The 12,064-nt window shown below is 37.6% G+C and overlaps 1 protein-coding gene across 4 annotated transcripts; it reads right to left on the bottom strand.

The window, feature by feature from the left end:
- Positions 1-6,205: 6,205 nt before the first annotated feature.
- casp8 (caspase 8, apoptosis-related cysteine peptidase) lies at positions 6,206-11,845 on the bottom strand. 4 transcript variants are annotated; one of them, XM_079460216.1, is made up of 10 exons: positions 11,720-11,845; positions 10,039-10,346; positions 9,721-9,826; positions 9,426-9,570; positions 9,257-9,321; positions 8,965-8,989; positions 8,776-8,828; positions 8,546-8,663; positions 7,955-8,459; positions 6,206-7,672 (listed from the first exon to the last, which is right to left on the bottom strand). In XM_079460216.1, exons 2-10 carry the CDS (start codon positions 10,338-10,340, stop codon positions 7,534-7,536), a joined length of 1,458 nt encoding a protein of 485 aa, XP_079316342.1. In that variant the 5' UTR covers positions 10,341-10,346; positions 11,720-11,845; the 3' UTR covers positions 6,206-7,533. The 4 variants fall into 4 exon arrangements, with proteins under 4 accessions (XP_079316342.1, XP_079316340.1, XP_079316341.1 ...); XM_079460214.1 differs by having other exon boundaries at positions 9,242-9,321; positions 11,720-11,826; XM_079460215.1 differs by having other exon boundaries at positions 9,242-9,318; positions 11,720-11,826.
- Between the last annotated feature and the right edge of the window lie 219 nt (positions 11,846-12,064).

The raw sequence follows: 12,064 nt of genomic DNA, 5'->3' as shown, positions 1-12,064 counted from the left end.
ATAAATGCCTTTGAATTTAGTGATCTAATATTAAGTAGGCCGAACTTTATGAATTGGTTTTGGTTGTTAATACATTGTCTTCAGGTTTAATCACGATCAGATTTTTTCTCTGACTTTTGCCAAAATATTTACTTTGTAGTATTATTCGGGGGACACATACGGCCTTTATATATTTGGAAACATTTTGGTCACATTTATAGCAGTTGAGGAGCACAGACTATGATTTTAACCTAAGTTTTAACTTACCTGAGGGAGACTTACCGGAGGGAGACATAGTCAACAAGTGCGTAGCACATTCGAGATGTTGAAGGACAGGAGAGATCCTCCGATGCTGCTGGGGTACAGGCCGTCGGGGCGGAAGAGCCTAGGTCGCTCCCAGAACAGATCAAAATTTCAACAAAGAGCAGCTACTGTTCAATACAAAATGACATCAACCGTTGATTAAGCGAAAAAAGTCTACTGAACTTTTCATTCCCTCTTAGGTAGGTAGACAGCGGTCCTGATACGATGATCCTCGCTGCGGGCGATGCGTTGCGTACCATCTCGATGTCCCTCTTCAGGATCTCCAACTGCCGCATCCTGACGTCGTTCAATCCCGCGTGCAGCACGACAGCTCTGATGTTAGCATCGTCCTTCGTAATCATGGTAGCAAACATGCAAGCTTGTCTTTGCTCTTGGTTGGTAATGGAAATCCGTGAGCTATCCGCAGGCTCTCACAGGAGAATGGCACGTGACTCACGTTCAGCTGGAGTGCAGAGGAGGAGGGCAGAAAGAGACTAATTAGCGTAGCTGCTATAAATATATTTTAAGCAGAAGATAATATAATGTAATATTACTTTATCTGTAAGATTGCATAACATGCATCATGCGAATGCTTAAAAGGTCTTTAATCTAGTAAGAAGGAAATTATTTGTCATCCATTGTGTTATATGTTGGATAGTTTAGAAACTTCATCTGGTTTTGAAATATACTGTACAGCTGGGTATAATCTGCATAGCAGTGGAAACTAATTTTGTGATTTCTAATAATGTAACTTGGTATATAGAGAATAGCAGAGGCCCTAAAACCAATCCTTCAGGTAATGATAATCCTTGCTGTGGGCAATGCATTGCATACCATCTCAATCAGAGTTCTGAAGTCTTCAGGATTTGGCAGTCGAAGATCCTGAAGATGATGTTCACCCACGCTGGCAGTACGACAGTTCCGATGTTCCTAACCTAGTAGAGGAACCACATACGTTTCGCACGATTGAGTCTACGATCACCACAGCATTGCATTCAGTCTCGCGGAGGGGGGTGAAGCAGTTTCTGATGGTGATCTCAAAGGCAGGAGGTGGCTTATGTCCTGGCTCGCACCTTTCGCCGCAGACTTGTCACGGAGATGCAAATGTAAGACCAGGATTGACAGGTTGGGACTGAAGAATCCTGGATCATTAGACTATAATCTCTGGGGCGGACGTGAAGAGGTCCGGGGGTCCTGAGGGCGGTCATCTGCATTATCTATATGTTTTATCTAGGAATCTGAAATAAAAAAGTATATTGTCTGAATATTTGACAAGGACTACAGGTTTGACCTCACATTTCACAATAGACAACCAAAAGAAAAAAAAATGCAGAATATGGAGCAACATAAAAACAAATCTTCTGCCCTTTAATGTTTTGAGGACATGTGTTCTTTCCCGCAGTTTTCTTAGTGGCTCATGCTTCAAAAATTGACTGGTGACTATATTTTTTCTGGGTGCGAGGAGTATAAACATCCGGAATTTTTTTAAATAAATAACCTAAGCACACCAAACCAAAAAAATCACTTTCAAATAAATCTTAGCTGGTCTTAGGCTCAGTACCTCAAACCATTTGTGGAAAAGAACGTCTTTCAAACTAAAGCGTTGGTTTGGATCCTCCTGCAGACATGACTGGATCAAGCTGCAGCATTCTGTGTAGGAAGATGGAAAAGACAGTTATTACCTGAAATGTACCTGACTGCTCATGTTATTCCCTAAATCTTTTATCAAACAGCTTGGCAACGTTTTAGTTTTTTCTGCTATGTGTCTTTTTACTGTTTCATACAATATGGAATTTCATTTGTCATGATGAAGATCTCACCTTTGGATAAGCCCCTTTTGGACCACTTATTATTTTTCATCTGGTCCAGGATGCGGAAGCCAGGATAGAACCCACACAGCATCGCAAACAACGACACCCCAAGTGACCACACTGTCGCTGGCTCTGCGTGGTACTGGAACTTCTCGTAATATTCAGGGCAGCAGTACTCCACAGCGCCTTAAGAAAACATATTTCATCTGATTTATAACTCTGCATTACCAAAGGATCGAATCTTAATCGGAATGGCGGTTCATAAAACTGTACGTGTGGCCTTCAGACATGTCTTAAGTGATAATACATACCTACGAACATATTGTATTCCGATGTCTTCAAAATGTCACCGCACCCAAAGTCGATGAGTTTGACATCTAGCGTGTCTGTGTTGATAAGTAAGTTATCCAGTTTTATGTCCCGGTGGAAAACGCCACGCTCGAAGCATACAGATGCAGCTATGGTTGCCTGCCACATGATAATCTGTGCCAAACCCTCTGTGACTGTTCCTCCTTTTCTGCGAACAAAGGTTTGCAAATCCTGGCATGGAGAAGGACATTCTAGGACCATGACATAGTGGTTAGATTTGTCCTCCCAGTCCAGAAGTTTGATGATTTCAGGAACTGGGCTTCCGTTAGTCGCGAGGATCAGAAGAGCGATCTCCCGTGGAAGAGGTTCAGGATGACAGGGCTAGAAGAAATTTTACAAAGTAATGCCAATAACTTTATAACTATATATGTCAATAAAACAACAAAAATTGTTTTTTAAACTATAAGTACAGCATACTTACAATGCTGATGTAATCTGTGGCCAATGACTTTTTGACAAATTTCACTGCCACCTAATCAAGAAAACAAAAAAAACAGAGAATTGAGTAGGACAGACTGAAAATGAATTCATGCATCGTTCAAAACATTAATCCTGAACAGACGTATGAAACATTTTAAATGATAGAAAAAGAATAAAAGCATAAGATATATTTAGAAGGATTGCAAAGGATAAAGTGAGATAATAAAAAGATAAGCACAAGGTGGAAAGATGTAAAAATCAAACCTTCAAGCCATCGCTCACACGGGTCCCTTTGTAGACAGTTCCATAACCTCCTTGCCCCAGCTTTCTGCCAATTTCATACTTGCAGGAGTTTACTTCCTCTACATCTGTTTAAAGATTGAATGTTTGAAAGACTATAATCAATATTTTATTTGAGAAAAAAAAACACAGAAATTAGAATATATTCTTAACATGAGCTGTGTAATTATATACATTCTTGTTAAAGTTAACCAGAATTCTGTTACATGTATTCATAAATGAAAAAGTCAATCCATCCAAGTGTTTAGTAAAGATTAATGTATGTCTGAGCAGGGGCAAATATCAGAGACTCAGTACATTGTCCCTTTAGTAAAACTTTTATATCAGGATAGGAAAGACAGTGTCCAGAAGACATTAAAACAGGGACACATTTGTGCAGATACTCTATGAAAAGTGTGTATGTGTGTTATGTTTTGTTGTGTTGGGATAACACTTGTAAACTCACTCTCAACAGCCACATTCAGGTCATCATCCTCGAACGACACCTCAGAACTGACGGAAGGTTGGGAGACATCCCTTGAGTCGGACCCCAACTGCACTGGAGTCTGGATGCTGTCAATCCTCGGGTCGGACACAGGTCGGACCAGGGACTGGGGGTTGCCGACAAGCAAGTCAGCCAGAGAAAGAATTGGTGTGTGGAAGCTATCCTCGCTCGAGTCCGACACAGACCGGAACGGAGACTGAGGGTGGCTGACAAGCAAGTCAGCCAGAGAAAGAGCTGGTGTGTGGAAGCTATCCTCACTCGAGTCCGACACAGACCGGAACGGAGACGGTAGGACCGCTACATGGACCTGCTGTACTAAAATCTCATCTGTAAAGGGCAAAGATATCCAATAATAAATTAAATCAACCTTATTATTATTTATAATAAATAATTACAACATAATTCCCATATTACGTATGTGAAATGTAATGGTTTTGATAAGTTTATTATAAAATATTAGGGAAAAAATATATTCCTAAGTGATCTGACCCTAAACTTTTACATACACTCATAACGTGATGTTATTTACCTTCGGTACTGTTGTCAGCGGGCACAACAGCTACTTCCGTAGCACTTTGAGGAGCTTTCCGGCCTTTCCTCCACTTCCAAAATCTCTTCTTCCTTTTCACTCCATCTCTGTTACTGCTTCCACCTCCATCAGGTTCACTGACAAGAGTTTCCTGCTGTACTGACCTCTCACCTGTAGAAGACATCAAACCCAAGTGATGAATGAAATCAAACAATATTCCAGAAATACTGAGAACTCACATAACTGGGCAAACCTATTGATTAAACACGTACAGTTGAGTTTTAAGGTGCAACTTTTACACAAATTTCACTCAGAGAATATAAGAACCCAACATAGATAGAATAACGATTATTATTCATTGTTAAACTTGGCTAGTCACAACATAACTCAACACAACTGAGATGTTAATAGTTTTGATGATTTATACTAAAATATTAGAGCTACATTTCTTTTAGAAGTGATCTGACCCCATATGTTTACATACACGCAAGGCGTCATGATGTTTACCTGCGGTACTGCTGTCAGCGGGCACAACAGCTACTTCACTGGCACTCTGACCTGCTTTTCGACCTTTCATCCACTTCCAAAATCTCCTTTTCTTCACTCCATCACTTTTAGCAGATCCGTGTCCATCCGATGAACCGCCTGGCGGAGGTAAACAATCTCGCGAATTCGCGGTCGATCGTGCAGGTGTACTTTGGGTCGCTTCGTACACGCTATCGTCTGCGCTGTCAGCTTTAACGCATCGACAAATATTCTGACCCATCTTAACTTCAAGTCAACAGAAGTTAGTCAACGGTAAACAAGTTAGTCAACAATAAGCGCGCGAGTTGTAGAAGGAGTAAAGCGAGACGAGTTCTGTTTGACTTAAGATCAGATATGACCGTTACGTAACAGTGGGACGCCAAATGGAGAAGCGTGATTGGCCAATTCCCACGAGAAGCACAACGCGCTCATTGGCCTGTTTGTTTTCGCGTTTTTAAAGCTCGCTTTATTTAAAAGCGTATTTTCTACATAAATAAACTTTCACCTGTATTGACTACAGGTAGGAACAATTGTATGTTTAGTCATGTTTGTCGTGTGTAAAAGTAATGTAAGTAGGTTCATGTTTTATCGAAACTGAATTTACCGAAAATGTTAAAGCTTTAAAAGTTATGAGTGTATTCATTTGAACACTCGGTATTTTAAAGAAGATAATATCTGTGTTCAGTAGATATACATTGAAAACGTCATCGTGTCCGCCATGTTGGGAGACTGGTTTTTCAGAATAAACAGCACAAAAACCTTACATTTCTCAAACGACACCTTCTGTTACTTATTCATGGACAGAAAAAAATGTGTTATGACTGGAAACGTTGATTTATGATTGATTTAGTTAAAAAGAAGAAATAATTTCACATAATCACGAATTGCAGGTAATTTATAGGCCTATCTACACACAGTCAAGTGACAAATTGTGTAGTGTCAAGATGTGATAATGTGAAAGTTTAATTTTTAAAGTGCTTAACAGGCTAATATAATACACACCTCTTACTATATTGGAATGATAAGCATTGCCACTTAAACTGATTTCTCCCGCCAAGTGTTTGCACAAAGACTTTCCTCAAAAAGTCATGTACACTGGTACATTGTAGGTGCTGATCTTTAAATGCCTACCAAAGATAATTGAAAATCTTAAGAATGGACAATCAGACATCACACTTCTGCTTAAACCAGTAAAGTTGTGTAACATTTCTGTTTTGATGGCTGATTCACTTCCTTTGACCACTAGTTTTTGGTTCCGTTTCAGTCCCTCGAAACAACAGGAGTTGCTTCTGCACATAAAACCTAGAACAACCATAAATGTAATTGTATGGCCGTAAGTGGAGTGGAATTATAATATGTTATATTTTAATGGGAATTGGTTAATAAAGTAGTCTCAATAATAGAGAATAACAACGAACAATAGCCAAACAATATGTATGCAATATAGTAAGCAGGATGTGAAGAAAAAAGATGTGACCATAAATTAACCCGTTAACCACCTGTTTATTTTTTATTTTTACATTTATGCATTTGGCAGACGCTTTTATCCAAAGCGATTTACATTGCATTATCCTATACATTTGTTTCTTAGTATGTGCAATCCCCTTGGGACGAACCCATGCTCTTACCACTGAGCTACAGGAAAGTGTTAATGTGTTTGTAATTATATATATAAAGATCAGACCAAAAACATAGATATCACATAAGAACAGGTTTATAGCTTGTAAACCTGCAACAAAAAGTCCAAGGTGATCTTAAAAGTAAAACGATCATCTTTAAATAAAAGAAAAATACTCTTATGCACATACAAAATGTGTTTGGCCAGCTCAGTCACAATAAGGTAGTGAGGAATAAAACTAGAATATGTTCCTGTTCCCAAACAGAAGATACATTTATGAAAAGGACAATATTGAAAAGTCTGTCAAAACCTTGTGAAGCTTTTATCAAGATTACAAATAACTTCAGTCTTACTTAAACAGATTGTGTGTCACATTTTAAGACCTGCACAATTTCACAGGATTTACAGCTTTAAAAGAAATGGTGCAATAAGTAATAAACATTGACTTTAGGGGAAATAATGAAACTGCATCTTCAATTTATTGTGGCTGTCAAACGATTGTGATTAACAGCATCCAGAATAAAAGTTTGTGTTTACATAATATACGTCTGAGCTTGTAAATTTTGTATTTATAAAAACATACCCATACATGCAAACATTAAATATATTATTTAAGAATGAATAAACATGTACGTATGGTTTAAATTAGTGAATGTAAATAAATACAAAGTGTACATATTTCTTAAATATATATACACATGTATTTATATGTGTTTATACATATAATTTATAAATAAATTAATATGCACATTACACAGACATATATTATTTAAACACAAACTTTTATTCAGGATGCGATTAATCACAATGAATCGTTTGACAGTCCTAATTTATAGATTCATAGTCTCCACATTAATGATTTACTTTTTTACTACTGTACATTAAGGCCAGAAATCATTTACATCTCCATTCAAATCTAAATCATTTAAACTTCTTGTGTCAGCATTTAGTTCCTAACTGTCTAGTATCAAACATAGATGTTTTATTCTTACTTTCTCTTTATACAAGCCTTGTTACTGTACATACAAATTCAATTCATAACTTTGAGAAATGACCATAACCTCATATTTCTACAAACATTTTAAAATTAAGATCTGACTTTATCATTCATCCATATGACAGAAGCACTCTGGTCCTTCTGTAAGTTGTACCAAACTAAGACTGGGTAACAGAATTTTGCCCAACACAAACCCGTTCAGGAGCTCGAGGCCATGGGAAGGACGAGTTTCTTTCTGAGGGTATATCGAGGTTCGGGCATCTGCTTATGGCCCTTTAACAACTTGACGCTGACTTCACAATTCACCTTTGTCATAATAGACAAGATGTCCTCTTTTCTGCAAGAAAAGCAGATGTTACATTAATAAGTGAATAACCTTTTTACTAGAATTCCGTAATGGTTCTAAATGAGAGTGACTAACAGTAATGGGCGATCAACAGCCAGCAGTAGCAAATAAATGGTACACAAAATATGCTGGTTATTGAATTATTCAGACATTGACTTCGCAACTTGACTTTGAAAGTCAAACTTTCAAGTGGAACATAAGTTTATAATAAGATCACAGACTTTGCATTGCACAAGATGGCACCACTCTGGAAACATCCCATTTTCAACTCACTTGGGGCAGAGATTCTCCAGCTGTCTACAGAGCTCCTGGATATAGATAGACCCTTCCTTGATGTGCCGGAAGGACTGATAATCCTCTACCGTGGCCATTCCAATAAGAAAATCAGCTTCTTTAGGAAGGCTGCTTCGCAGAACCATACTAGCATCCTCTTCATACCTTTCTTCTTCTGTACTGTCCTCCTGTCCATCTGGCACCCACACAGCCTCCTGACCCAGATTACCTTGGCAAGCCTGAATGAAAAACAGCTTGGGCTTGCTGGCCAAGGACTTGCATGTAGCAAAGGGCAGTGTGAGGTCACGGATCTCAAGCAGTTGGCCATCTACACCCATCACTCCACCTTTCTCTCCGTGGGAGAGGACACAGCAGGCGAAAACATCCATTTGAGTGTGATCCCTCTTGGCAAACTTCTTCACCACATCGAGCATGTCTGAAGCCTTCAAATCGTTGTGCACCTCGACCTCAAAATGCATTTTCTTAAAAACTCTTATAAGGTCCTCTAAAACAAAAATTATCATATTTTGAAGTTTTCTTCTGTAAGAAATACAGTTGTCATTAGTAAAGTTACAGAATTGTATTAATTACCCTCATCCTTCTCTGTGCCTCTCCTGTTGCCCAACTTCACATTTTGGCACCTTTCGAAGTTGAAGTTATTGACAATGAGACAGTATCCTACAGGCAGATGGCTTATGGCATAGTATTCCTTCAATATGAATACAAAAGAAAGTAATAATTTCAAAGAGAATATGTTAGAAAGAAATGTCTTATATAAATGTATATGTGTGTATAACAAATGAAATGTAATCTGTCTTTACATCTTCAAGTTTTTCTGGAGGCTGTGAATCAGAAACAAGATTTCCAGAAGAGTCTAATAGCAAAAAAAGAGATTCACAAAGTCAGTGTGCTGTTTTCTCGATATTCTTTTGAGTACTTATTTCTGAAAAAACAAGAATGTTCATTTGGTGAGCAAACGTTATGAAACATAATAGGAGAGTATAACTTACGTGCAGGTACCTCTGTCTCTATAGGCTGTGTTAAAATAATATAAAAGGCATTAAAGAACATACTGATCCCTTATAGATATGAAAAAATGCTCTTATGGACCTGATTAAACCTAAAAACATATGTTCCTGAACTAAAGATGTACAGAAATGGCAGTGCATCATCAGTTTTGGTGACCTGATTAAGCAATCTGACCTAAATTAAAAAGTTGCTAAATGTATTAACACACATCTGAATTTTACTGTAACATTAATGACCACCGTCACACTTCCATCTTACATTAGCAATATTTACTTTAGGATAGTCGGGTCTGGAGGGCTGGCGGTTAGAAACTTCCTGTAGAGGAGGTCTGCCCCCTACTGGACAAAAACATTTGCATTTTATATAATTTAAGAAACATCTCAAACACATTAAGATTTACATGATCATTGAAAACAGAAAACAATTTGATTTTTATTTGTACCTTGTCTTTTGTGAATTTTATTGAAATCTTGTATCATGTCGGCCAGTTGTTTGTCACACTTTTCCAGAATTCTTTGCAGATTATCTAGTTTGTCTTCTCCGAGGATCTGCTGCTTTTCCATCTCAATCAAAATGTCTAGTAATGACTGTATAATAAAAGGCACATAGAGTTACACAAAGTGAAACTTATAATTAATAATAAAACACCTGTTATTTACAAATAACATTATCAGCCTTACAGCTGAATTCAGAAAAGCTAAATTCAATATTCAAAAGGTCATTTTTACACAACTTACAGAAGATGTTGCTAGTTTTGATTTGGGAATCTCCTCAGAGAGAAGGAACTTCACGGTACTAAGGTTTTCATCAGTCATGCCTTCAGACAATTTATAAAGCATTTTTCTGTGATGAACAGAGAGACAAAAATGTAAGATCAAGAACTAACTATAGAAAAAACTGTAGCATTTCTGAAAATAACTATTTGACAGAGGATACAGCCCTTGAGAATTTACTTCTGCATGTGTAGTAAATAAAGATCTACTTTAAAATCTATTACATAATAAAATAGTGCTTTGAAAGATTGCTTAACAACCTAGAGTTCATTTTCTTCATACCTGTATGGTGAGACCCCCTTTCTTGTGTCACTTGTTTGCAGGTGCCTCTCCACCTCCTCTCTAGACATATCGAGGATGACGAGCAGGTCAAAGCGCCCAATTGTGATGAGAAGCTCAGGGATGAGCAGTCCATCATCGAGCAGTCCCTGCTCTTCCAGTCGTAAAAAAAGATCTTTGGCATCACGTACTGTCTCCAAACGCTTTTTCTGAAGCAGATCCGTGCCCGTGCAAAGAAACTTAAGCTCGTCCACTTCCTTACTTGTGAGGTCCTCATCAATCTCAAGCAGCTTTAGAGTATTCATGTTGTGCTTAAAAATAAGAAGATACGTTAAAGGAATAAAGATTATAGGGAGAATGAAATATAAATGCACACATAAACTTTGTCAGATCATAAGCAAAAGTATGTATTCATGTATGTATGTAAAAATAGTATTATATGTATTTAATATTTTTATTAATTTAGCGCTTAGGCTATACATACTGTATGAATTACCGATATGACTACAATAAAAAAATCAATAAATGGAACAAAACTAAATAACTTTTTTATAATTGTGCTTCGATCACCAAATGCAGTTTTTCAGATACTTTTGTCTTAGTCCTGAAACGTCGTAAGCAAGGCTCATTTAGATATACATGAAGAAATTAAATAATCGTAGAAGAACTGTGACGTGATTGTGAACTGGGGACTTCACATTTTATTTTGAGGGTAATAGAAAAATCTAAAGATTTCTACTAAGGAACAGGACGTGTTCAACAGTGCGAGGCTACTCTATTTCCTTATTATTGCCTACTTTTGCTGCCTTTGGGATATTCCTTCACACATGACAGCTGTAGCAGCTGTAGTAGTGTAGTAGTGTAACAGCTGTAGTAGTGTCCTAATTCACCATTGACAGTCACTATAAGACAATCGAAAGCAGTCACTTCGTGATTCAGGCCACCTATCATCAGTGTCTGAGGGTGAGCACGTTGTTTTGTTTGAGTAATAAAAGAAAGCCAGTTGGAAGAGTACAACGTATCTCGTGTGTTATGTGAGTGCTGTGCTAACAAGAATTGCAAACGTTATGCTTTTAATGACGAAAAAGCGCAGCTCGCCCGTTTCCTTGCATTTGTTTACATGCTACTTTGCCATGACCAATATGGCGGCGCCGTTGACGTATCGCTTGTTATTTCTTCTGACTATGATTCTATTGGTTGCCCTGTCAACACGTGACCTGCATCAACGTAAGGTTAATTATTTAATGTTTTGTTTTTAGGCCCCAGCTTAATTCCCTTTTTTGATGTTGCTACAAATTCGGTTCAATTGTTAATATTTTAAACTTGAATCTGTATTAAGAATTTTGTGTTTATTTTTAATTTTGTGAACCCAGTATTGTCTATTATGAACAAGTACAGACATGTAACATACCAATGAGCTTTGTTTTTCCCCCAACATCAATACATGACGTTTCGTTTAGGCTAAGTTCCCTTGAGGTCATTAACACTGTTTTTAAAATACAGGATAAGAATATAAAAAAGTTTTAAAAAAGTAAATTAAACATCGCTTGTCACTACACAAGTGTAACGTTACACCGCTGTCACTTCTTAAACTTCCCGGCAAAAACCCTTAAACACTGAGCACATTGACAGCTAACGTTTTCTACTGCCAACATTCTACTAAAATGTCTAAAACTCATCTTACCTTTATAATTGTACAACAGCCAACTGAAACCAACGTAGAAATACGTAAAGTTAACGTACATAAATCAAGCAAGTCCGGCACATTTTACTACTCGATTGCTTTCGGTTTCAGACAAAACAGCAGCGTTTCCAGTTCGAAGCAGGAAGTAACAACATAACAATTGTGATTGGTGCTCATGTTTTTCGTCACCGTGGGAATCCCCATAAACATGACATTGAGTCAAGGAATCCTTACTCAATCGGGAACTTCATGCCCTCCCATACTCTTTCTAACCTTGGTAATATACATTTTCTTCTTAGTTGTAATTATAATATTGATAAAGTACCAGTGAAACTCTCAAAACTT

The sequence above is a fragment of the Barbatula barbatula genome (assembly GCF_947034865.1).
Source record: "Barbatula barbatula genome assembly, chromosome: 7".
NCBI lineage: Eukaryota > Metazoa > Chordata > Actinopteri > Cypriniformes > Nemacheilidae > Barbatula > Barbatula barbatula.
Note: the sequence above shows the minus strand (reverse complement) of the source record. Positions and strands in the feature narration are given on the sequence as shown.

What these genes read in the sequence shown, in the direction of transcription:
- casp8 (XM_079460214.1), bottom strand. Translation starts at nt 10,340, where the DNA reads ATGAATACTCTAAAGCTGCTTGAGATTGATGAGGACCTCACAAGTAAG. An exon ending in AGAGACAGAGGTACCTGCAC is followed by an intron (nt 8,829 to 8,964) that starts GTAAGTTATACT and finishes TTTTGCTATTAG; the next exon opens with ACTCTTCTGGAAATCTTGTT. An exon ending in AGGCACAGAGAAGGATGAGG is followed by an intron (nt 8,460 to 8,545) that starts GTAATTAATACA and finishes TTTTTGTTTTAG; the next exon opens with AGGACCTTATAAGAGTTTTT.